The sequence below is a fragment of the Malaclemys terrapin genome, chromosome 7 (genome assembly GCF_027887155.1).
Source record: "Malaclemys terrapin pileata isolate rMalTer1 chromosome 7, rMalTer1.hap1, whole genome shotgun sequence".
Lineage (NCBI taxonomy): Eukaryota > Metazoa > Chordata > Testudines > Emydidae > Malaclemys > Malaclemys terrapin.
Genome location: NC_071511.1, coordinates 109,317,912 through 109,343,659, shown reverse-complemented (window position 1 = coordinate 109,343,659; position 25,748 = coordinate 109,317,912). Strand labels below are relative to the sequence as shown.

The 25,748-nt window shown below is 39.9% G+C and overlaps 1 protein-coding gene across 3 annotated transcripts in view; it reads left to right on the top strand.

Moving 5' to 3' along the window:
* The window catches only part of PLEKHA1 (pleckstrin homology domain containing A1), an 83,052-nt gene that overhangs the window by 8,651 nt on the left and 48,653 nt on the right, over positions 1 to 25,748 (top strand). For all 3 annotated transcript variants that reach the window (XM_054034525.1, XM_054034527.1, XM_054034526.1), the window contains exons 2-4: positions 12,981 to 13,141; positions 20,840 to 20,896; positions 22,846 to 22,891. In XM_054034525.1, the coding sequence (XP_053890500.1) occupies positions 13,001 to 13,141; positions 20,840 to 20,896; positions 22,846 to 22,891 (244 nt within the window). In that variant the 5' untranslated portion in view covers positions 12,981 to 13,000. The remainder of the gene's footprint in view (positions 1 to 12,980; positions 13,142 to 20,839; positions 20,897 to 22,845; positions 22,892 to 25,748) is intronic.

Genomic DNA, 25,748 nt, shown 5'->3' with positions numbered 1-25,748 from the left:
TCCCCATCGCTGACTACAAGGACCCCACTCCAGGCACCTCCCATCCTCCCTTACATATTCCCCCCTTTTCTTTTGAGCCTCATCTCCCATAAACTCCTGTTAACCCCAGAAACCCCTCTTATACCCCCTTAAATATTATCCATCCTCCATTGAGCTTCAGCCCCCCATTAGTCCCAGGAACCCCAGCCTCCCCCACTAACCCTCTTCCCCCAGAGGGATGAGAGACCTGAGGGTTGGGATGTCTGGTCCTCATCCCAGGATTTGGGAGATCCTGGGTAGGGTGGAGGATTAAGGGTGAGCCTGCCCTGCACTTCTCCCATAGTGGCTGCTTCTGTCCCCCCAGGGCTGGACCAAGCTCCCCACTTCCGGTTTTGCAATCTGATGCACAGGCTCTAGCACCACTCAGATTCGATCCAGCCATTCCTCAGTCTTGATGGCAGCGGGGTAGGGCCAGGCCAAATTAGTCAGTTGTGCTGCAACCCCATGTGCCAGGTTGCAAAGCCTGGAGTGGGTAGCTTAGCCCAGCCTCATGGGACAAGTACTGCCACTGCAGATTGTTTTTTTTTTTTTGTTTTGTTTTGTTTTTTGTTTATGTTCTGTTTCATTATTTTGTGTTTCACATTTGTAAAATATACAGGATTCTGTATATACAGATATCTTTTAAAAACCTATTCTAAGGTCAGCGTAGACAGGATCTGTAGTTTGCTATATTGTGAGTGCCAAGCTCCTATATTCAAGTGTCTAGTAATATGCATAAGGTGCTCTATTGATAACAAAAATATATAAGTACACTATATAGATTAGATTTACCAGACACTATAAACTGTTCAGCCCCAGTTTCAGAATGTGTGTTAAATTGTCTTGCTTTCAGACACTATCGATATAGAAATTGCATTAAAGCACAAATGTACATGAATTGAAAGTGCATGTATTTTATGTAGGATCAAAGATACTGGTGTATTAGGACCAGTTGGCCTTTATTTTTCACTTTCCCAACTCTTCTGTCCCTTGCAGTCTGTCTTTCACCCTACTCTTTCTTCTCAGGTTGCTTTCAACAAAAGGCAAGTGTAATTCTCTCCTGTAATTCAGTTGCCTTGAGAGTTGAGACTTGCTCCTTTTCCTTGTGTTTTCAAACAGTTCTTGGTTTTGTTTTGATGGTTTCCCTATCTGCCCACACTTTCCTCAGCACCCTTTTGGAGCTCCACTTTCTAGGGTGGATAAAAATCATGACTAAAAATTTTTTTTTTTTTAATTTAAATCAAATTTCTTGTTTACATATTGCTAGTTCTTCACTTCCATTTTATGATCTTAAATTGTCAAAGTGGATATTTTCTACTTTTATTTTAAAGTTTCCTAATTGTTAATAACATTTCAGATTTTATGTAGAGGGTTTTTTTTCTACCAAGCAGCTTCACACTTAAAATGCTCATCTGTGCTGAAAAAGACAAGCCCAAAGGCCTCATTAATATGCCCTATTATGAGACTGTACAAACACAAAATTGAAAAGCAAGTAGTCTGTGCTCTGTCCCTCCTTTGTAAAGAGCTTTGAGATCTACTAGTGAAAATGATGTCTAAAAGCTAGATGATATTATTTGTGGCCAACATTGCTATCATTATACTGTACTTCCACAAGTAAAGAGCTGAAATGCTTCAACCATCAGGTTTTGCAGTTTGAAGTCAATGGGACTTATGTTCCTAAACCAGAGGTGGCTAAACTACATCCCGGTGGGACCCTCCTGCCCAGCCCCTGAGCTCCTGGCCCGGGAGGCTAATCCCGGCCCCTCCCCAGCTGTTCCCCCTTCCTCGCAGCTTCAGCTCGGGTGCAATACTCTGGGCAGCAGGCTGCAAGCTCCTGGGGCAGTGCAGCTGCAGAGCCAGGGCCTGACCTGGTGCTCTGTGCTGCATGGTGGCGTGGCTGGCTCCAGCTGGGCAGTATGGCTGTAGCGCCGCCAGCCACTGCGGTGTGCTCCAGGCAGCGCAGTAAGGGAGCAGGGGCCGTTGGACAGAGGGTAGGGGAGTTCGGGGTGGTGGTCAGGGGGTGGAGGTGTGGATAGGGGTTGGGGCAGTCAGAGGGCAGGGAACAGGGGGGTTGAATGGGGGCAGGGGCCCCGGTGGGCAGTCAGGAAGGGGGGAGGTTGGATGGGATGGCGTGGGGCAGTCAGGGGCAGGGGTTCCGGGGGCTGTCAGGGGACAGGGAATGGGGGGGTTGGATGGGGCAGGAGTCCCGGGAGGACTGTCAGGGGGCGAGAAGCAGGAGGGGTCGGATAGGGGGCGGGACCTGGGCCATGCCTGGCTGTCTGGGGAGGCACAGCCTCCCCTAACTGGCCCTCCATACAATTTTGGAAACCCGATGCGGCCCTCAGGCCAAAAAGTTTGCCCGTCCCTGTCCTAAGCACTCTTTAAAAATCCTACCCTAAAAGCAGGCTGAAGAGCCTAATTCTGGGCTCCAATTTTTTAAAACTTTGGCCTGTATTAAAAAATTGTTGTTGTAAATTACTGAAAGTTTAAATAACGTTTTATTGTTAAAACAAAACTGTTTCACCATTGAAGGGACAGTTTTTATGCCACTAGATGACAGGTTCTTAATAAAAATACACGGAGTCCCTGATGCTGCAGACACTTACTTAACTTTAAACAATGGGACTATTTCTGTGAGGAAAGTTATGTATCTGTTTAAGTGTTTGCAGGACCAAGGCCTTAATTTTCAATATTTGGATTTTTGCATACAGCAGTTTTATAAAATTGATACCCTACCGATAGTGTCATGAAAAAAAGCTTTCATATTTTAGTTTATTATGCATTTTAATCAAAAATTGCAATATCACCAATTTTCAGATTAGTTTTACAAAGCCTTGACTGGATTTAAATCAATGAAGGCTTTTTTAAATCAAGTTATTTCAGTCATGCTTTAAATCTCTCTACTCTGCTACTTTGTTCCTTTTCCCCCTCCTTTCTTTTCCTCTTTCTTCTTTTGTACTTCCCAGAATGATCTCATTCATTCCCTGCCACTGATTTTTATGACCTCTTCATTGATTCTTATATTTATCTATCCAACTCCAGTTCTCCACTTGCTCTAGTTAATCTTGAATGACATCACTAAACCAAATATAGTAACTTCACTTGATGAAAAGTAAAATCCTGATCTTTCCTCCTAAAACTCTGTTCTTCCATCCACCTATTCTGTCACTGCCAATATTACAACGTATCTTTTTGTCTGCCAGTCTAACTCATTCCTCTTTCTCTAACCAGTACAGGGCTCCAAGACATCTTCAGAGTACTTCATCCTTTCCTCTACATCTTGATTTCCAAGACATTAGTCTATATTTGTGATCTTTGCAGCCAAGATTGATTCATAATGCAGCTGCTAAGCGCCCTGTTCTCACCAATGCTTTCACTACTTTGAAAGTTCCTATAATTCCATCTCTGCATTTATCGCCACCTTTTCCATCCTTTCTTATGCGCCACCCAAGTGTCCCTCTTTGTGCCCTGCTTATTTTTCACTTGCTGTTGACTCAGGTCTCCCCTTAAGCCTAGAATAGCCTCTTATAGTTAAAGCTTCTTGTCTCTCCTCCACAAAACTTCCAAACCCTCCTTATTGTGAAGCATTTGAACTGAAGTCAGACACTAGTCTGTGTGTACTATCTAGTCTCACTTGTGCCTTTAGACTTTAAGCCTTTTATGGATGAGACTGTTATCTGTTCGCCACTTGTTTCCTATAGACAGTGCTGCATAAGCTATCTACTGACAAACATTTCTAGTGTCTTATTGTAGCAGTAGGGCATTGGTTGTAACATGCACTTGGCTGTCCCCCACTAGATAAACCCAAGTCTTTTTCCTTGTTTTAATTATTGGCTTTTGTCTTAATGGATGGTGTCTTGTCTTTTACTTTAGCTATTTGAAGAATGCTATGACAGTGAACAGTTTTACATCATAGTAGAGCTTTTTCTGATTTAATGTGGAAGGGCGTTCCAAAGCCTTGGACTTTTCTTTTGTTGTTTTTTGTACCAGGGCTAAATTAGCAAACGAGATATTCATAACTGCTGTGGCTGGCTCCAGAACAAGAGGCAGTTATTGAGCTAGCCCCAGCCTTCCCCACTTGTAGATGAGCACTTGAAATGGATTGAGTTTAGAGGAGGAGCCAAAGTAGGTCATGAAGCATCCCACTTATGAGAAGGGCCTCTAATTCATGTATCAGCTGTCGCATCTTCCAAAAATTCTTATTTAGGCCTAGATAAAATTACAGTAGTCCAGCTGAAGGTGCTGATTGGGCCAGGTCATAAGAATGGCCATACTAGGTCAGACCAATGGTCCATCTAGCCCAGTATCCTGTTTTGTGATGGTGGCCAGTGCCAGTTGCTTTAGCAAGAATAAATAGAACAGGGCAATTATCGAGTGATCCGTCCCCTATCGCTTCTGGCAGTCAGAGGTTTAGGGATAACCGATGGGGTTATGTCTCTGACCATCTTGGCTAATAGACATTGATAGACCTATCCTCCATGAACTTGTATCATTTTTTTTTGAATTATACTTTTGGCCTTCACAACATCCCCTGGCAATGAGTTCCACAGGTTGACTGAGTGTTGGTTGAAGTACTTCCTTGTGTTAGTTTTAAACCTGCTGTCTGTCCATTTCGTTGGGTGTTCCCGATTCTTGTGTTACGTGATGGGGTAAATAACGTTTCCTTATTCACTTTCTCCACACCATTCATAATTTTATAGATCTCTATCATATCCCTCCTTAGTCATATCTTTTCTAAGCTGAGCAGTCCAGCCATCCAGGCAGAGTGAATGGAATTTTCTTGCTAGTAGAGTGTATCCAGACTGAGTAACGAGTCCAGAGTGTCTTCAAGGTTGTGTAGAGTCTTAACTATTAGGGCAGATGACTTCAGTTGAGTGTGCGATGCTGGTGCTTCCTAGTTCTTTGTAGTGCATGCATCTTGTAACCAGCTAATATCACTTCCATCTCACCTGGCTTCAGTTTGAGCCAACTGTTTCTGTTCTTCAATTTCAGTTATTCCCTGAGATCTAGGAGACTGTGCTATCTGTACTGAATGAAAATATGTAAAACAACATACGGTTGCTGTATTGTTGGTATTCTAACACGTCTCATCTTGCAAGAAACTGTAGTTGTTGCAACGCAAGAGTGAGTTCTATGGGATTTGAAAAATCAGCGATGCAGGTGAAGAGTAACAGCTATTTATGATTCTTTAGAGCATATTAAAAAGGCAAGAGAATATTTAGCTTAACGTTGTTTTGATAGCTTCCTCCAGGACATACATATAGGTCAGCAGTATTTGGGAGGGAGGGAGGAGAGTGAATATTTCAACATAGGCTTTACCCCACAATAAGGTCACTCATCAGTGCTATTTCTGGGTTATGACCTAGCTTCAAACTAGAGTGGATGCTTGCTATTGCTGAAGGTGGTTCACTGCCGCCTTTTCAATAATCTTGCACAAAAATGAAAGGATTGGGATGGGATGCTGGTGAGTGAGGTCAGCTGTGGATTTTTGGAGGGGGAGGGGTTGAGCTTGATTTCTCATGTATTTCAAGGTGTTGATAGAATTCCTCTCTCAGAAAGTCATTGACTGTTTTTGTTTGCGTTGGGCAAAGATTCTCCCTTTTCACTGACCATTCAGGAGACGTGGACTCAGCAATATGTTCTAACCCCACCGGTTAATGTTTCTATTTTCCTCGTTTGTCAAAATGGGCCAAATTTTAACAGTGTGTGTTCTGCAAGTTTCTTTTCATCTCAAGGATGTTTAACTCCAGGCTGAAGAGCTCCTGTCTGATTTGCTTGACGGCCATAGGTAGTAAAGTGGGAGAAGGGGCGCTATCTATCCTTTGTTAGACACTCCCCATAGCCCATGAAGAGCCAGTTGAGATACTCCCAGAGGCTGGAAGGTAATCAGTCCATAGAGTAGCCAGAAACTTTTCCCCTTCCCTGCAAGGGAACAGGTGACCAACAGGGGAGCTGCTGAGCACTAAGGGACAACAGCTGCTCTGAGCACTCTTGGCTTTCAAACTAGAACTGCTCTTGGGGCTGCCAGGGAAATTGTGTGAGGCAACTTGGGAGATGGCACTGCCTAGCTCCTGCCAACAGTGATGAAGCTGGTTCAAACGATTGGTTTTAAAAATCCCAGAGCAGGTTAAGTAAAACGCTTTGAGTTTATAATCCAGTACAATTATTTTGAACATAGTAGTTCCCAACGGCCATAATTAAGAGTTTTGAAGACCACAGATGGGATATCACTGACGAAAATGATTAATTCACAAACCGTAAACTCGGCTTCTAGCCTTTTCTATTGTGAAGTTTTCCTTTTAACTTATGCTTTCTCTGTGTTAAATTGTTGTGCATGTAAATAGCTTTAAAGATAGGGTACTTTCACATTATGATTTAAATGTCTGTAAACATCTTTTGTAGTAAGAACATCTTAGTCCTTGAAGCTAAGTATGTATGTGTGAACTGAGAATATTCAGTACTTATACTGTACATCATTCAAGTATATTTTCATATACATCATGTTAATGTTTTAAAATAAAATCCCTTTCAAATGCCAATGCAACATTTTATAGAAAAGACTTCTGGTAGCAATGTACCTTCCTGTACTCTTATCAGCTACTTCTCAGGAAAAGGTTTTTGAGAGTTAAAGGTTAAACACAAAGTTCAAACACTCTGGCATATTCAAACATGGCAGGAAGTGGAGGTGATGATTATGCTAACACAAAAATCACAAGAATGGAAAATTGTATATTAATATTACACATGAGAATACAAAGATTTGAGGAAATAAATGTAGAGAGGAAAAGAAAATTGAAAACTTGAAAGGTGGTGGTGGGGGAATGGTAACCTTACATACTGTATTGGGTTGTTAGCATTAGTACTGTTAGCATAAGATAACAGTACTAATGCTAACAAAGTTAATAATTTAGGCTCTGATCATGTACTGAAATTTACATGAGCAGACCTTTGTGCTCATGTGGAGTTCCATTGAATTCCGGGGTGCTCCATGTGAGTTCCATCGTCATTGCCTCCATTGTTCGCAGTGCAGGACTGGTGCTTTAACTGGCAAATGAGGTATCAGACTGGGAAATTGTTAAACACCTGGTACTTCCTTACATTTTATAGGACACTCTTACTGCAATGTGTGTAAGAGTACACCCAGAAGAAGCCAGCCTAAGTCTAAACAAGAAGCCCAGAGAGCAAGAGCTAATTTTACTTAGGACCTATGTAAATAAATACAAAGAACATTAACTGGCCAGTCTCAGTTACATGGCTTAAGAAATGCTTCATTTCCTAGTTTTTCACTGGGAAGCTATGGATTAGGATTAGTAATGCTAGACTTAATACCAGCTATTTGAAGGTATGGGGAAAATCAGGAATACTTTTTACTTCCTAGAAAACTAGTATTGGATTATAGAAGGAAAGCAAAGGAGTTCATATGCTGCTTCATAGATTTAGACCCTGATCTAGCAAAACATTCAGGCATATGCTTGATTAGAACCATAGTCATACAGGCTTTTAAAAAGCACCTAGGTAATTTAGGAGTAAAAATCTCAGACTTTCAATGGGACTTGTATTCCATAACTCCCTGTAATATTGATGAAAATATATTTGAATTACAACTTTTTTTTTTAGCTTAACTGCTGGTGGAATGTTAGATTGGTGGCCTTGGAACCAAGCTCCTTATTCAAAGAATCATCATCGTATGGGACTTGAGCATCTCTGCCATGCCACTCTTGAATGGATCTCTTTAGATGTTGTATGGTAGTTGATTGTCTGCATTCTTGGTCTCTCTAAGAATGCCAGTAGTGGCAATGGCATTATGATTTAGTTGCCTCTGAGCAGAATACGTAAACACAGCTGTCAGAAGTACAGCTACTAACTCATGTCACATAGTCCACCAAACTGCCATCTGATGGTAACCACTTTTGCCTACTATGAACCTGAGTTGGATTAGAACTAATATTAATTTACTTAAGTGGAATGTTTCTATAACATAATGTAATGGTGGTAATTTTTTTACAACTGAAAGTGTTCTACTGTGATCTTTTACACTGGATTCAAATCAAATTTAAACTTATATCTGTTACATGTTTATATTCTGTGGTTTTCTTTAAGAAAACCATAGAGCATCTTATTAAGACAATTACTAATTTTGAACTAGTGTTCTGCAGAAAAAATAAGTTACGAAACTTAATATTGTAAACTATCCTGTAGCTTATGTTGGATTTTTAACAAAGGACATACAGGAATGAAAAGTGGAATAGTTTTGTAAGCCAAAAATTAGAGGATGAAGTTTTGAAGCACATTTTTTTTTTCTTGTTAAATCCAGTATACTGACAAGTAAAACAATTCCTCTGTGCTTTGGCCCCAATCCTGCCAAGACTTAAGGCCTAGATACAGTCACACTGTCTTTAGTGGAACTAATCACATACTTCAAGTTCAGTATGTGAATAAATTTTAGCATTATTGGGGTCTTTGAGAACTGTTCATACTTATGTGCAGTTTCAGAAATATTTAACAACCCATTACTGTTTAAAATCTTTTAAATAAATTTATTTTTTAAATTAATGGAGATATCCTATCTCCTAGAACTGGAAGGGACCTTAAAAGGTCATTGAGTCCAGCCCCCTGCCTTCACCAGCAGGACCAAGTACTGATTTTGCCCCAGATCCCTAAGTGGCCCCCTCAAGGATTGAACTCACAACCCTGGGTTTAGCAGGCCAATGCTCAAACCACTGAGCTATCCCTCCCCCCTTCAGCTATGGATTTTATAAAGTCAGTTCTAGATTCTAGATCATCTCATCAGCCATTCTTCTGCTGTTCTTCTGTATCCTCTTAAAAATGTAATAGGAAACAATTTTCTTTGAAGACTCTCTAATATTTTTATTTAGCAGATCTCAAATATGGGCTTTTGAAACTTCATTCTCTACCTTGCTGGAAAAAATGGGTACAGTTTTTCTTGTTTCAGTTTCTATGGAGTCTCTGCAGAGAATAGCGTTTCAACCTGTTTTGACAGGAAATCAGCTACCAATATTTGCTTTTTATAGACATCCCATTTCTCTGGTGTGCCTATACTTCTTAGCAAACAGTTAAGCTGTAATTGTGCCTATAGTGTGACACACAATTTTCTAGGGGGTATAAATGGTGAAATTTAGGAGGACAGGACACCCCCATATTATAAAGCTGCTGCTTTATTTAAATGGAAATATACCTGGTTGCCAAATTATGAACACAATTTATGTAACAGCCACTCTTGATCTCGCCGTTACTTAGTTATCTTTGCAGCAGGGAAACATCTCCCCATTCTAAAATGATCCCAAGAGCTTGTGTGTGAACTGTTAACAGTATGGTTACTAGATGAGGCTGTCTTAAGAACTACCATGCATCTATTTCCACAGTTAGTCATATCAGCAACATTTACTATGTCTCTGACCTAAGATGTTGATATGTAAATTATACACTGCTTGAGCAAATATTAGTCTTACAGTAAAGTCTAGGATTTCCTTGACTATTTAATTTAAGCTTTTGAAATTCTACAATATTGTCAATTGCCTTAAATCCAGTGGTTCTCAACCTATTTATCAATGTAGGCTGCATATGCGGCCCACAAAGTTTTACCTGGGCTGCAGGTTGAGAGCCACAGTGCCCCCCATCTAGCCCGCCCCCCCTTCCCCAAAAGCCCCTATGCTCAGCGCCCTCCGCCAAGAGACCACTCCACAGAGTAGGTCTGGAAGCGGAGAGCTCGGCAGGGGGCAGGGACCCTGACCCTGGACCCTGCCATGCAGGGCTGGGGGGCAGCCAGGACCCTGACCTCTGCGGGGACCCTGGACTCTCCCTCCCTGGACTCCGCCCAGGGCCTGCGGCCTTTAGCATATAGCTGAGCTGAGGCATAGCTGTGTGCTAATTGGGCTGCATGCAGCCCGTGAGTTAAGAACTGCTGCCTTAAATATACACAGTAATTTTCCTTTTGGAAAAATGAGGCAGCTTACTTCTAGATGAAGGGTTTAAACTCCTTACGATGTCATCAGAAAAATTATGGAAGAAACATCTCCTCAGATATCACCAAGTAAGATGTGCCATTTCACAATTTTGCAGTCTAACTCCTTAGCTAGCAGATAAATTATTTTTATCTAGTGTTTTTTTTTTTAATAAGGTGACTCATCACTATATTTCATTTCCTTCCAGGTTTCTGCTTGCTAAAAGCTTAAGTTTCATTGACCATCTTTAAATTCATTGCCATATTTCTCAGTTCTTAAGTATTCCTAGTATGTTCACTTTTCTAATGGTGAGATGGCAGTGATAAAAATTAGATTTATTTTTCTCTGACTTAGTGAATAAAACTATGGACTAGCGTACATGGTGACAAGGGTTTAGTGGCATACTGAAATGTGAAACTGTAGATAATCACACCCAAGCAGGTGATTCCAAATATAAATATGTAATTAAAAATGTGACTACAAGTACCGCACATCTTGCCATGATGCATGAGTAGGGGTGTGTGTGTGTGTACACACACGCGCGTAGATCTTTTCTCTCCTCTCCCCCCCATCCCAATATAAATATATATAGAGAGAGACACTACCTGATGTCTTTTAGACAAGGATATAAGTAGTGGAAAAAATGCATGACATTCTAATAAACTTTTAAAGTAAACTTCACAATGTTGCTCAGTAGAACAGTCTGAAAGCTCCCATTGGTGAACAGGTTTATATACCTAAACTTAATTGTACAGAGTTGAGATGCTAATTAAAATTGGTATTTTTAATCTGTATTGTCCCTTACAAAATATAGAAGCATAATGCAAGACTATAAATGCTTCCCATCCTGCTTTAAAATATATTGACATCAGGCAAGTTTTCATATGTGAATTTTTAATGTTGGTTTTACTTGAATTTTTAGACCGCTATTCCAGAAGGATGGAAACTTGTTTGCTTACAGTGTCATATTTAAGAGCCAGTGACTTTCCTGGCTCCTGAGCATAAAAGCAGCAGAGGATGATGCAATGGTCTGTAAGTGAGATGGAGCAGCAAAAGTTGAAGCAGACAAAATGGGAACAGGTGGTCAGCAGTATAAATAAAGATTCAGAGCTGATTTTCTTCCCCCCCCTCCCCCCCCCAAAAAAACCCACATGATGGCATCACAAATCAATGCCAAAGATTTTAGTTTTGGGTTTACATAGTGTGTGTGTGTGTGTGTGTGTGTGTGTGTGTAACTACCTATAGCTGTACATGGATACTTAATTTCCCTCACCTTTTAGTAATATTCAAGAGTGAAAGATTTCTGATTTTTGGCTGGAATTGGTGTACTTTGTACAAGATTTTCATATATAAAGATGGCTGCCCAGAAGCCCCTCATCTGAATTTCCTTTCCCTAAACAGGTTTCAGAGGGGTAGCCTTGTTAGACTGTATCAGTAAAAAGAACCAGGAGTCCTTGTGGCACCTTAGAGACTAACAAATTTATTTGGGCATAAGCTTTCGTGGGCTATGACCCACTTCATCAGATGCATGGAGTAGAAAATATAGTAAGCAGGTATAAATATACAGCACATGAAAAGATGGGAGTTGCCTTACCAAGTGCGGGGTCAGTGCTAACAAGGTCAATTCAATTAGTGTGGATGTGGCCCATTCCCAACAGTTGACAAGAAAGTGTGAGTATTAACAGAGGGAAAATTTATTTTTTGTAGTGACCCAGACACTTTATTCAGGCCTAATTTGATGGTGTCAAGTTTGCAAATTAATTCCAGTTCTGCAGTTTCTCGTTGAAGTCTGTTTTTGAAGTTTTTTGTTGTTGAAGAATGGCCACTTCTAAGTCTGTTATTAAGTGTCCAGGGAGATTGAAGTGCTCTCGTACTGGTTTTTGAAAGTTACAATTCTTATGTCTGATTTGTGTCCATTTATTTTTTTGCGTAGAGGCTGTCTGGTTTGTCCAACGTACATGGCAGAGGGGCATTGCTGGCACATGACGACATATATCACATTGATAGATGTGCAGGTGAACAAGCCCTTGATGGTGTGGCTGATGTGGTTGGGTCCTATGATGGTGTCCCTTGAATAGATATGCGGACAGAGTTGGCAATGGGGTTTGTTGCAGGGATTGGTTCCTGGGTTAGTGTTTCTGTTGTGTGGTGTGTAGTTACTCACCAGTTGACACCATCAAATCCCAATGACAACACCTTCTTGTCAACTGTTGGGAATGGGCCACATCAACTAATTGAATTGGCCTCGTTAGCACTGACCCCCCACTTGGAAAGGCGACTCCCGTCTTTTCGTGTGCTGTATATTTATACCTGCTTACTGTATTTTCCATTCCATGCATCTGATGAAGTGGCTTATAGCCCACGAAAGCTTATGCCCAAAGTTAATCTCTAAAGTGTCACAAGGACACCGCAAGTATCAGGGGGTAGCCGTGTTAGTCTGTATCTACAAAAATAACAAGGAGTCTGGTGGCACCTTAAAGACTGACAGATTTATTTGGGCATAAGCTTTCGTGAGTAAAAACCTCACTGCTTCGGACACCTCGTTTTCCCTAAACAGAGTAAGATAAGCTTATCTCAGACTGTAGGGCTGCTGACAGATAACTTTTTAACAGCAAAAGACCTATTGTTAAAAGTGAGAAGAAATGTAAATCTGTTATCTAACCCTTTGTGCAAATTAGTGAAAGAATCTTTGATTATCCTATGCTGATCTTGTGTAAACTAATAGGCATGCTGTTCCGCCAGTATTTAACACACACATACCGAGGTTCTGAACTCAGGGTATATAAAAACTTAAGTACTTAATGGTTATATTTCAAAGAAATGTATAAAAGTTACTCCTGTGGTTGGAAAAACACTTTATCTTAATTTGACTTGTTCCTATGTGGAAGCTCCTTTAATGAAAATTCTTCTAGTAGTTGAAGCTGTGCTCAAAATGTACAGACCAGTCTTATAATCAGTGAAAGTAAACTTTTTGTTTTAATCATTGTTTTTGTTTTGCAGTGTAATGTTCAAGCTCAGAAATGCCTTATGTGGATCGTCAGAATCGCATTTGTGGTTTCCTAGACATTGAAGAAAATGAGAATAGTGGGAAGTTTCTGCGGAGGTACTTTATCCTGGACACGAGGGAAGACAATCTGGTATGGTACATGGATAATCCACAGGTACGACGGCCTCTGGAATAAAGTTGTGGAAGTTACCAGAAAGTCAAATATTTTTTTGACCTAAAGCAAATCTATTGTATACATGGAAGAGGGTTTCAGAATGAATTTCATCGAATTTGCAGCTCTAAAGAAAAACTTTTTAAGTAAATATTAATATATAGCTAAATCACTTGTATCCCACTTCCTTGATTAGGCTACTCTCTGAAACCCTTTATTTGTAGGGGAAAACTGTAATTAATGTTTCACAGCTTAAATAATTTTGTTTGCATTTGGAGTTCACAGTCACACCTGGAAAATTCAAGCAGATCTTGTGGTCAGTGTAACATCCGTTGTAATGGCATAGATAAGGGATTTGAAATATAGGTATAAGTTCAGAAAACTCTTGAAATCAAATCCAACTTGTACTGGATAATACCGTATACTGCATGCACATCTATCATTATCAGTACTTAAATATGGTGCTTTTTCTCTATGTTGAACAAGATTTATTAATTTGATTGTCTATGGTCCAGGACCAAGGCTTAGAGAAACTTTAAAGCTCAGATATAAAAACTGTTAAAACTTCAATTTCACAGCACTTTTCAGATTTTACAGAATTAACATTCACTAGCTAAAATAATTTTCAGTATTTTTAATACCATAGCTTTTTAAATTATACTCTTGATTACCCTCTTGCTTTTCTCAACTGAAATTCTACTACGTTTTAAAATAAAATATCTTATCCTAGAACTATAGGTTAGTGCTTTATGCCGTTACACCGGTTTTCTGCTTCCTACTTCTAATGGTCTGAAACCACAGGCCCTAAAATCAAGTTGAAATTGGTGTATGTGAGGAAGGGTAAGTTAATGAGAACTAATTGAATTATATTTTTAAGGCTTGTTTTGCAAATTAATAGGGCTAGAAATAAATGACATACCACCACAAAAATAATGAAATAAGACGTAACTTTCAGAACTAGTCTTCATAGTTAGAAATATTTTATTTGAGATCTGAATTATTAAATAAGAGCAACCATTCCAAACTCTGGGCATGCTTGGCAAACTATTAAAAGTACGATAAGTACGTAACACTCTTTCCAAAACTCTGTGTGTGCTACCCTGGGAATAATGTAAGTATAGCCAAAAAAACAGTGAAATGTCCTACCAGTGGCCCCTTCTCTTATACGAGTGAAATTCTAACTCCTGTACTTCTGCTGACTGCAACTGTGGCAGTGTTTCCTGAAGAAAAGGGTAGTTTCTTAAATAGGTAGGTCCAAAACCATTTATATCTTCATTGGTCAAAACCAATACCTCAGAATCAATCCAGGAAACAGTAGGCAGCTACTATAGATGAGATGTTCAATTTGCTCTCAAAATGACTCACTGTTTCACAAGCAGTCTACCAGATTCTGTATCAGCTACATTTTCTGGACTGATCTAAGATGTGTTCCCATGGAGAGTATTTTGTTGTAGTCTGATATCAAAATGACAAAGACATGGATTAAAGTTGCAAGAGGAACATCTGAAATAAATGAGGACGTGACCTTCTGGCTGTGTGGTGATGAGATAAGCTGATCTTCCCCTGGCTTCTTACTTTTCTAATTGCTTGAAGATTTTAACCAGATCCCCAGATTGCAAACCCAATACATAAAACCATAGAAGATTAGGGTTAGAAGAGACCTCAGGAGGTCATCTACTCCAAACCCCTGCTCAAAGCAGGACCAACACCAACTAAATCATCCCAGCCAGGGCTTTGTCAAGCCTAGCCTTAAAAACCTCTAAGGGTGGAGATTCCATCACCTCCTTAGGTAACCCATTCCAGTGCTTCACCACTCTCTTTGTGAAGTAGCTTTTCCTAATATCCAATCTAGACTTCCCCCACTGCAACTTGAGACCATTGCTCCTTGTTCTGTCATCTGCCGCCACTGAGAATAGCCTAGCTCCATCCTCTTTGGAACCCCCCTTCAGGTAGTTGAAGTCTGCTATCAAATACCTCCCTCCCCAATCACTCTTCTCTTCTGCAGACTACATAAGCCCAGTCTCTCAGCCTCTCCTCATAAATCATTTGCCCTAGCTCCCTAATCATAAATGGCAGATACATACCTTCACTTGAAGGAGCTGATGTTTTTTCTGCTGTATTCTTGGTTGGTTTTCCCCAAGCAGCCAGCAGTTATAGTCTTATAGTAGCCAAGTAGTCTTGGCTTGGACACAATCCAGACAGTTTGCAGTCATCTATACCCCAATCTCTCCCAGATGCTGAGCAGTACAATCAACCACTCCTGGTGGATCAGGTGACATTGAGATATAAAGCTGTGTGTGATTAGCATATTAAAGATGTTTCAACCCATGTCTCCTTTACTGAATTTCCTAACAACTTCACACACATGTTGACAGAGGTGACAAGATGGGCCCTGGAAGAACCCGCAGGAGAGTACCTTCAATGAAGAAAAGTAGTTACCAACACCTCCATCTGAGTGTGTCAAGCACGATGTGCATAGAGAAACCAGGCCTGTTACCCGTGCTGTAGTTTGCAAGTGTGACAGAACCTAACAGTCAATATTATCAAAGGCTGTTGACAAATGTAATAATGTTGTGATGGATACTTGATGTCCTCTTTCTGGCAATGGATGATGCTCAAATAATGCCACGAGTTGTTTCTGGACCTTAAAACTGTTGGTTCCTCAAACTAGTGTTGGCGCAGGTTTATTATAATTGAAGTACTGTGTCCTTAGGCTAGTGCATTTTTCAGTTTTAATACTTTCCTTTCTTAATGAGGTGTTGATGTTTATTTGGAAACCACTTGCAATCCTTAGATGAAAGGTGTTATGTAATTGCAAAATAGTTACTAAATTCTTAACTCTGATTCCATATTTTCAAGATGAACACACATCTGGATGCATTGTGTATCCATAGATGTTGAAACTTGTAGCAGTCTTCGTACCAAATGTTTGTACCAACCTCATCTGTAAAAGATTAGTTACAAACGTAGTTTAACCTCTGCTTGTGCCCAGCCCCCCCAAAAACTCTTCATTTGTCTCTTTAAAAAAAGATCTAAATCAACAATGGGATTTCTGTAGGTTTGAAAAAAATGACAAATACGTACTTTAAAATTTTGCTTCATTTTTGTGCCAAGACCAAGAATCCTGGGATTTGTGATGCTTGGTAAGAAATAATTGCACCATGTTTTAAAGCTGTTGTGTGAAATGTTTTGATGACAGTTGTGTTAACTCTTATTGAGAATCATGAGATCTTAAACTTGGCCTTTAGAAGGTTAATACAGAAGCAAGATTTTTAGGCATGTTTTAAAATGAAATTTTTATTTCTGCTTGACACTCTCAAAAAACTTGTTTGAAGTCAGTGGAACTACTTGCATACCATGAGCATTTGGTCTTAAGTCTGGGAGCTCAACTTAAGTTCCAGCAGATTTAATTCTCTTCAGTTTTTGTTATTACTTGTGAATGTTAATAGCAAAACATAGTCTTGTCTATTAAAATAACCAAAGTGGCACTAGAAGCCGAGCTTTGGTGGCATGGCTGCTTTTTGTGAACTTAAATTGCCAATACTCACTCTGGTTTAACTACACAGGTCTTTTACTTCACCTTTTACTTCTGTGCAATTGTGTAATTTTACTACCACTACTTGTGCTTTTGAGCAGTTCAACAGTTATTTCTCATTAGCGCAATCAGCCACTTGAAAAGCAAAATTGTAGCTCATACTTTCAGCTTTGAGAGGTAGCATCCACTATATGGATCTGGAAAAGTTTTATAAATGTAAATAAAAGAAACTATAAGCTATTTGCACAGTATGTGGTACCAATGTGTTTTCTACAGTACAAGAAAACCATTTTAAAAAAGCAAACATGGTATTGATCCATTTAAGGAATGGCGTATAAATCAGCTAAACTAAAAGCTAAAGAGGGGAGGGGTAGCTCAGTGGTTTGAGCATTGACCTACTAAACTCAGGGTTGTGAGCTCAATCTTTGAGGGGGCCATTTAGGGGAGGGGGGGAGGGAACAAACTGTCAGGGACAGTACTTGGTCCTGCTAGTGAAGGCAGGGGACTGGCCTCAATGACCTTTCAAGGTCCCTTCCAGTTCTATGAGATAGGTATATCTCCATATATTTATTTAAATTGTGCCATTCAAATATTCTTATGCCATGGTGCCAAGTGTTAGTAAGACTGCATTTGAAATGTGGAATCTTACTATATCCAAAAACAAATGAAATAGGGACAGTGCAGTATAGATCAAAGTGAGGCAATCAGAAATTGTAGGTGAAAAAGAGGAAATAACTTCTGGAAATTAAATAGAACTCTTTCAGATGATTTACATTAATGGGGGGAGTACAACTGTTGCTCTCCTCTCAGCCTTCTGTGGTTATGTCCCAGTTACATCAATGGAAACATGCAGAAATGTTGTGAAAAGTGCAGCTCTTCAGAATTTGTGTTTAATGATACATACGCTCTATTTTTAGTGTTTCACTCAGGTATTTATGTTCTTTTAAGGTTAGTGCTCGCACACAGATAAAGGGGTTTTGACTGAAGTTAAAAATCCACTCATTCGTTCTTGAGCTGTAGAATGAGGGGGAAGGGATAGCTCAGTGGTTTGAGCATTGGCCTGCTAAACCCAGGGTTGCGTTCAGTTCTTGAGGGGACCACTTAGGGATCTGGGGCAAAACCAGTACTTGGTTCTGCTAGGCAGGGGGCTGGACTCGATGACCTTTCAGGGCCCTTTCCAGTTCTATGAGATAGGTATATCTTCCTCCCCCCTCCCTCCCCCCCCCAAAAAAAATGGCTGCAGAGCTGCTCTGTGGAGGCCACTTCAGAGAGCTTGTATGAAGCAGGCCCTGGCACCAGGCACACTCACCATCCTGTCCCTCGCCAGCCTGGTGGGGGACTCACAGCTAGGAGCCCCCAGCTGAGGTGCTCCCAGCAGCAGAGGGAGATGGAGCCCGCCTCCTCCAGCTACAGGAACCTCTTGAAGCAGGGGGAGGCACTCGGAGATGGGTCTGATCTCCCCCTGAGAGGGGCCATCCAGGGGAAGGACAAGTCATGTCCCTTTCCAGCCTGGCCAGGGCTTGCAGCTAGGAGCACCCCAGCTGGTAGCATGGGGAGATCTGTTTTCAAGGGGGCTTATTTCACGGTCCATGACACCTTTTTTATGGCCGTGAAATTGGTAGAGCCCTAAGCATAACCTCTGTTGCGCAGGGTTCCTTTGCATCTACTGAAAGGTGTGAGTGGAGGGAAGGTTGTATTTGCCGTTGTATAAATGTACTCGGACTTTCTAGGAAACGAATGATCCTAAGACCATGTTTAGCAGCGCATCTGTACACAGTGTTCGTTATTCCAAAATATAGGCTGTAAAAGCAGAATACAGTAAAAGTTGTTTTATCTGGCATGTTGGGGGAATAGTGGGTGCCAGTAAGTAAAAAATGCCAGTTAACTAAGAGGGGGAGGGAGTTTGGGTGAAGGAGGGGGTATGGGGCTGAGGGTTGGGGTGCAGGAAGGGATGTGGGGTGCCACCTCTGGGAGGGAGTTTGTGTGGGAGGGGGCTCAGGGCAGGGGTTTGGGGCACAGGAGGGGATGCGGGGTGTCGGATCTGGGGGCTGCTCATCTTGGGCGGCTCCCTGAAAGTGGCAGCGACCTGTCCCAGCTGCTCCTAGGTGAAGGCACAGCAGGTGCCGCCCCCGCCCACAGGTGCCATTGGCCGCTGTTCCCAGCCAATGGGAGCTGTGGAGCTAGCGCTCAGGGTGGGGACAGGACGCAGAACTGCCTGCCACTTGAGGTGAGTGGCCCCTGGATCCCGCACCCCCTCCTGTACCCCAACCCGCTGCCGGCCCTGCGCCAGCTGGACACTAAGCCGGTATTTCAATGAAGATCAGAAATGCCGGTTTATAGAGCTTTCTGGTTGGTGAAGTGTCAGATAAAATAGCTTTTCCTGAACATTGGGATGAAAACTGTCCTGCCACACACAGGCTCAAAAAAGAAAGAGGGATGCTTTCTTGGTTCACTGTCAATTTCTGCAGAATGTAAAGTTTCTTGCCCTTATGGTTGCAAGGAATCTTTCAAATGTGAATAAATGTTAAGTATTATGTCGTCTTCCTCAGCCTGCAAAACTACTTGTGTCCTTGTCACTGCTTAGAGCTGTTTGATCTGCAGCAGAGTAAAAACCAATCAGTCTTATCACAAGAAAAATAAATTTTACACTGCTGTTTCAGAAAACTGCTGCAGGACACACAATGAAGACCTCCACTGGGAAGGAAGAGTTAGAGGCAAAGGTGGAAAGCAGAGTAGTGGAGAATAGTACTTGCAGTAGCCAAGAGGCTGAAGAAAGAGGTAGATAACAGACCATCTGCCCTGCACCATCCAAGAGGCTCTGGAATGGGAAAGGGGAACAAAGAGTACTCCTCCTTTCCAGCAAACAGAAGGGAATGGGGGAGAGGAACTTCTAGATTCAGTTATTGTTTAGCTAGAGACCGATGAAAAGAGAGTCTAAGAACAGTGCACAGTAAGGATTCCAGCACTGTCCCTTTTTCCAAGAGTTGTTGGAGGGGCTGGTGTTTTATATGGGAGTTGCGCTGGGCATTCCTCATTTGCTATCAGAATCTGGTTAGTAGATTTAGTCTTCTGGTTACCAGGTGTATGGTAAAACATTGAAACTGTGTGTGGACGTGCAAGGGTAGGGGAGTGAGTGACAGCATAAGTTAGAAAAGACTAACTTGAGTCAGAATTTGTGGTGGGAGGAGAATAAATATAGGGAAATATGTATATGACAAACATGGCTTCATTCCATTTTTAACCCCCAAAATAGGTCACGACATAGCTTTTCTTGTTAATGTTTCTTTGTCCGTACCTATGTATTTTTAACATAAAATATTCTATTATGGAATAGAAGTGAACTGAAACTGAAAATGGAAGGTATGATTAAAATAAAGAGATGCACAGTAAGTTTCACTGGAAACAAATTAAATAGAAAGTTGACCATATTTTACCACTGAATGCCGTAAACGGTACATAATTGTTTTGCTTCTTTAAATTGCAATTCCCAACTATAGACTTGCTATGAAAAATAACACAAATACATGTTAAATAGGCCAGTGTGTGGAACTTGTTGCTGTTTCTAGTTTCAAGAGACTGTCACAATCCAAACTGCAATCAGGCTTGTAGGCTTAACATTGCTGGTAAGGAACTTGTATACCTCCCATTTTCCTCCAGTTCACTTAGTATTGTTGCCAGAGACTGGGATATTAATATATTTTAGAAAGTACTATTACATAAGGGAAGCATTCTTGCAGGTAGCTAAGGAGTGGATGAATGTCTCTTTTCTATTAAAATACATAAGATGTCATCATCTTGACTCAACATCTGTTAAGGAAAAAGTGTGCTTTTAGGAGGATTTCCTGGATGCAAACCTGCAAGAATCCTTTTTCCTATAGTAAAATACATAAACCTCTGAAACAATTAACACCAGCATTATTTCCAACAACCATTCAGTTTTAGTTGATTACCAGATGTTTGTTTAATAAATGAAACCGAATAGTTTAAATCCTGTTAAAGCATACATTGTGTTGAATGTTGTATTGTGAATGCAACTGTATAGAATTTTTTTTGTTCATAAAGCTTTGATTAGCTTCCTTGTATCTGATGCATATATATTGAACATGTTATGTGGTAGGAGGATAATTCAGTTTCATACCATATTATTGTGCTTTTTTTTAATATAGAACCTTCCCTCTGGCTCTCCACCTGTTGGAGCCATTAAACTTACCTACATTTCAAAGGTATGTCAGTTGACTTATAAGTGATATATTTCTAGACTGTAAGATTGTAATTCTATCAGTAGATTTTGGTGATATTAACAACTATGATATTATGAAAATGCCAGAACTCCTTAATGAATACTTTTAATTGATGAGAGTTTAGAGACAAGCCAGAAGAAGGATGAAAAGGTTAGAAAACATATTTTATAGACTCAAGGAACTCAATCAATTTAGAAATTCAGACTGGAAATAAGGCACGAATTTTTAATGGGGGTAATTAACCACTGGAACAATTTATCAAGAATTATGGTTGATTCTGTGTCACAGGCAACTTTTTTAAATAAAGATTGGATTTTTTTTTTTTTTAGTTATGCTCTAGTTCAAGCAGGAATTAATTCAGGGACATCCCATGCCTTGTGTTATTCAGAAGGTCAAACTAAGTGGTTCCATCTAGCCTTACCTATGAAGTTACAGGTAGTAGTTTTGGGGGGTATATCTGATATTATACTTGGGGGTGGGGGAGGGGAAATGTGATGTGGTTACTGCTCCTGAAGTTTCAAGAAACATTAAAAACACTAGAGCTAGTCAAAGCAGTAAGGAATGCAGAAATCTGTCTAGGTGTTCTTTTTACCAGCTTCTTGGTGATACTTGTCTAGATTTGCTTCAAAAAAATTAAATTCCAACTGTTTGCCCTTATATGTAATAGAATTAGTATTCTAAACTATGGATTCAGGATGAACTCTAATTTGAACTTGTACCTATTGATCTGTGTTCCAGTTTGCCTCTGAGAAACTGAAGCCATTTACAAAGGAAAGAATACTCATTTAATATGATAGTTTGCAGATCATATAATCTCTTAAAGATCAACGCAGGAAACTTCTGGAAACAACATAATCAGAAACTAAATACACCTCTACCCCGATATATCGGGTCGTGTTATAACATGAATTCGGATATAATGCGGTAAAGCAGCCCTCTGGGGGGGCGGGGCTGCGTGCTCTGGTGGGTCAAAGCAAGTTCGATATAACGCAGTTTCACCTATAACGCGGTAAGATTTTTTTGGCTCCTGAGGACAGCGTTATATCGGGGTAGAGATGTGTATATATAGGGGTACTCTAAGAAATTCATAGAAAATATGGAGCAGAAGGGAGCAAATTTTGAGGTTAGATTGATGGAAAGTGTTATAATGTCCTGTAAGAAATAACAAGAATGGGAAAATGAAATTGCCTTTTCTTGTCCATACATCTCATTCCTGTTCTTCCCCCCTCCAATTTTTCTTGATATCTTTACTTTCCTTGTTTACTATCTTCTACAATCCATTCTCTAGTCTTCTTGTATTCTGGTTAACTTTGGGTGACATTGGGTCATAAGGGTAGGTAGATGTCCAGGGAAACTACCATAGATGTGCTTACAACTATCTTCATTCACCTCTTAATTGCGTAATTTCCTCTAAATTACACAACTCTTCTTGAAATTTCAAGTCCTAAATCTGAAAAGGTGCATAAATCAGGTATGCAGTGAAAGGAGTGTTATGGTGATGAGACACTAGAAATGCATTGGGGGAGGAAGGCGGTTAATAAAATCAAAATTCAAAAACAAAATCCTTATTCCAGTTTTTTTAACCCCAAAAAGGTTTTTGGAGTTCATGAAGTCCAGTGGGCACTTTGCTGTTGCTATTGATTTCACATTCATTATGCTGAAATCCTACTAATGGGTAGCAGTTTAAAATCCTAAAATAGAGAATTCTGCCAAGCATCTAAAGCCCAACAAGTGTCAAGGAGTGGCTTTCACTATCCAGGAATGATTTGGGTCCTTAAATGTAAGGAATAGAAGCATATATTTTATGTTTCCGTCTAATGTTGAATTGTTAATCTTAAACTGAATGTGTTTGTACAATATCTAGTGTGTATATTATACTACATGTAATGTCACTTTCTGTATTTATTATACATGTTTAATTTTCTTATTAGGTTAGCGATGCAACTAAGCTAAGGCCAAAGGCAGAATTCTGTTTTGGTAAGTTCTAATGTATTACACATCTGTCAAATTGCTCTTTTAAAAATAACCTGGTTTCAATTTATTTATTTATTTATGTTCTGCAGTTCTAATATTAGGTACTACCGGTAGTGTGTATTTGTTCTAAATTTATTTATATTCCTGATTTCCTTCCTAATGTAGAGGGAGAATGTTGGTTTTTTTATGAGTTTTTAATGGCTTTTTAAAAACTGCAACTTAGAGCTACAAGTGACTAGCCGGCAGCTGTTGCTGGGATGTTTTGTGGCTTTTTTGAATCAGTAGGCAAACTAATTAATTAAAGAAGATGGGTTGTTCTCAGGGTACCTGACATAGATAATTCAACTCTGAAGGCAAGTAACTGAACTATTTTAATCTGTATTATAGAGAAAAAAATTGTGTTGACACACCATTGTTAACGATGCCTGCCAAATTGTTCACTGATGTTTTAAACTTTTGTCTAATGGTTAATGGTATGATTAAGAAAAATGTTTTGTTTACTAGGTTTACTGGCAGTTTAATCCTTTAGCATAAAGTGAATTTATAGCTCTGATTCTTTTTCTAAGAGCACACATTTATTCTCCTTTTCTTCCACTGTTTAATGTATTAAATGGCATTTGTCCAGGATTTATCATAATCTAGAATCCTATGACAAGCAATTTGGATCTTGAAAGTTCTCTGCAAAAACGGGAATGAATAATTGCTCTCTCTGAAAACCTATCCTTGTATTTATATTCAAAGAAATATTTTGACACAGCTGTTCAATAAATATCTAGTTGCTGGAGATATATCTAGGATATACTTTCTAGAACACTCTAAGTAAAAGTATATGTTAAGCTTGTTTCCCCTTTCCATTAACTATTCCTTGTATTATGGGAGCGCAGCTATAGATCCACACTACTGCAAAAGGCAAACTAGTAGTCCTCTATGCTGCTTCCTCTTAATGTGTAGCAAACTGTGTGCAGTTGTAAAAAGCAGATTGCACATTCAGATGCTTAGACACAGTTCCTGTTACCCTACATAGGCACAACTCATGTTGATGTTGGGGCCTGTCACTGGAAACACCTGTATGCATTTTTTTCTCACTAGTTCTTTGAAGCTAAAAGCTGCTGTTTTTGATGTTTAATGTGTCAAGACTTGACTGTAGATCCCATACAATTATGTTACAAGAACAACATAGTATGAAAATAGACAGGTACAATTTGTGCATTTCTTCTCTGAAGAGCATGTTATGCACTTTGGTCTTAATCCTCACATCTGAGTTACCTGTGTTCAGTACAGAAACTGAGGGGATGGACAGCACTGAGGTAGCTCCCCCAATTCTTGAGACTGCTGAAGGCTCTTTTGAATCCCCTCTGTAAGTTAGAGAAGCTTCAGGGCTGCTGTACAATTAATACCTGCCTACGATAGCCCCAAGAGATGGCTGAAGACTTCCAGAACACAACAGTATTATGACGGTGCACTTCATGCTAGAGTCTGAAGATTATGGGGCCACTTGGGGATTTCCCAGCACCATGGATATCTCCAGCTGACCATGTAGTCCAGTTCTAAGGTGGGTTTGTGTTACCCGGTCAGCTCAAAGCAATTTTCTAAGGAGGCCTTTGGTGCGCACTGCAATTCACATCTCTATAATCTGTACGGTGACGCAGCCTAGACACAGCCTCTGTTGAAAAGATAGGTGTAATTTGTCCTCCTTTGGTGTAATTAGTCTTGGACAGTATTGTTGGTTCTGCCAGGTAAAATAAGAAAGAAGGAAAAACAAACAAACAAAAGCTTATGCACATTTTGTTTCTGCTCTGTTAAATTATGAAAATATTTTGAGAATTATATTTTAAATAAAAGTTTGGCAATTTTTTGTCTTTTTGCTGCAAGTGTGTTACTGTAGTAAATTTTTAACAATCTCATTCCACAGTCTTGGATATTGTGGATTAACAGTTGACACTGCTGTTGTCAGTTTGAGCCCAGTTTGTGAAAATGTAATGGATCATTAAGAATGGTACTGACTGAGCAATGTGGGCAGCAGTGGACTAGAGGGTTATGACAAAATAAGTTGATTTTGCTGTTCTGCCTAAGGTTTCAATCTTGAGTGAAGGTTTAATGTGACAGGGTCCACTAAAGATTTTAGTCCCTTTGTTTTATGTAAACCAGATCTATTCCTACTTCCGGATAAATATTCTTCTACTGATTAGTAGCTTACGTTAAGGTATTGGCCTTGACCTTTACTCTGGGCTTGTCTATACAGCCCTGCAGTTTGGTCTATGGGGTTGTGAATTGCAGCACACACACCAAAGTGCTGAATTGTAACTACCTTGTGTAGATGCTGCTGGCGTGACCTAAAAGTTACCTAGTTTTGCTTTTACATAATCCTGTTTGAAGAGCGTTAAATCAACAAGAGCTGGGTACCTCTAGGCTTGCGCTAGCAGCATCCACACAGAGCAGATATAGCTTAGCACTTTGGTGCGCGCTGCAATTCACATCTCCATAGTTTGTACTGTAGCGCAGCCTAGACGCAGCCTCTGCCAGGTAAAATAAGAATTGGCTTGAGTCAATAGACTGCTAAATTCTGATAGTAAAATAAGAATCTTTGTACACGCTTTGAATATTTTCTTTAAAAACAAACTTTTAGTTTAAATAAAACCTGTTATTAAATAGAGCCTCAAAGTTCATGTAGTTCATGATCATGCTTCTTACCCAGGGCAAAAAGTAGAAATATTAGTCTGATCTTTGTTGAAGTTGTCACTTAAATGCTACGTTTTCAAATTAGAACAGTCTTACTTGTATTAGTCTGTCAATATTTAATAGTAGTAATTTGAATGTCTATTTTATAACTTAAATGGTAAATTGTGCAACTTTTAGTTAG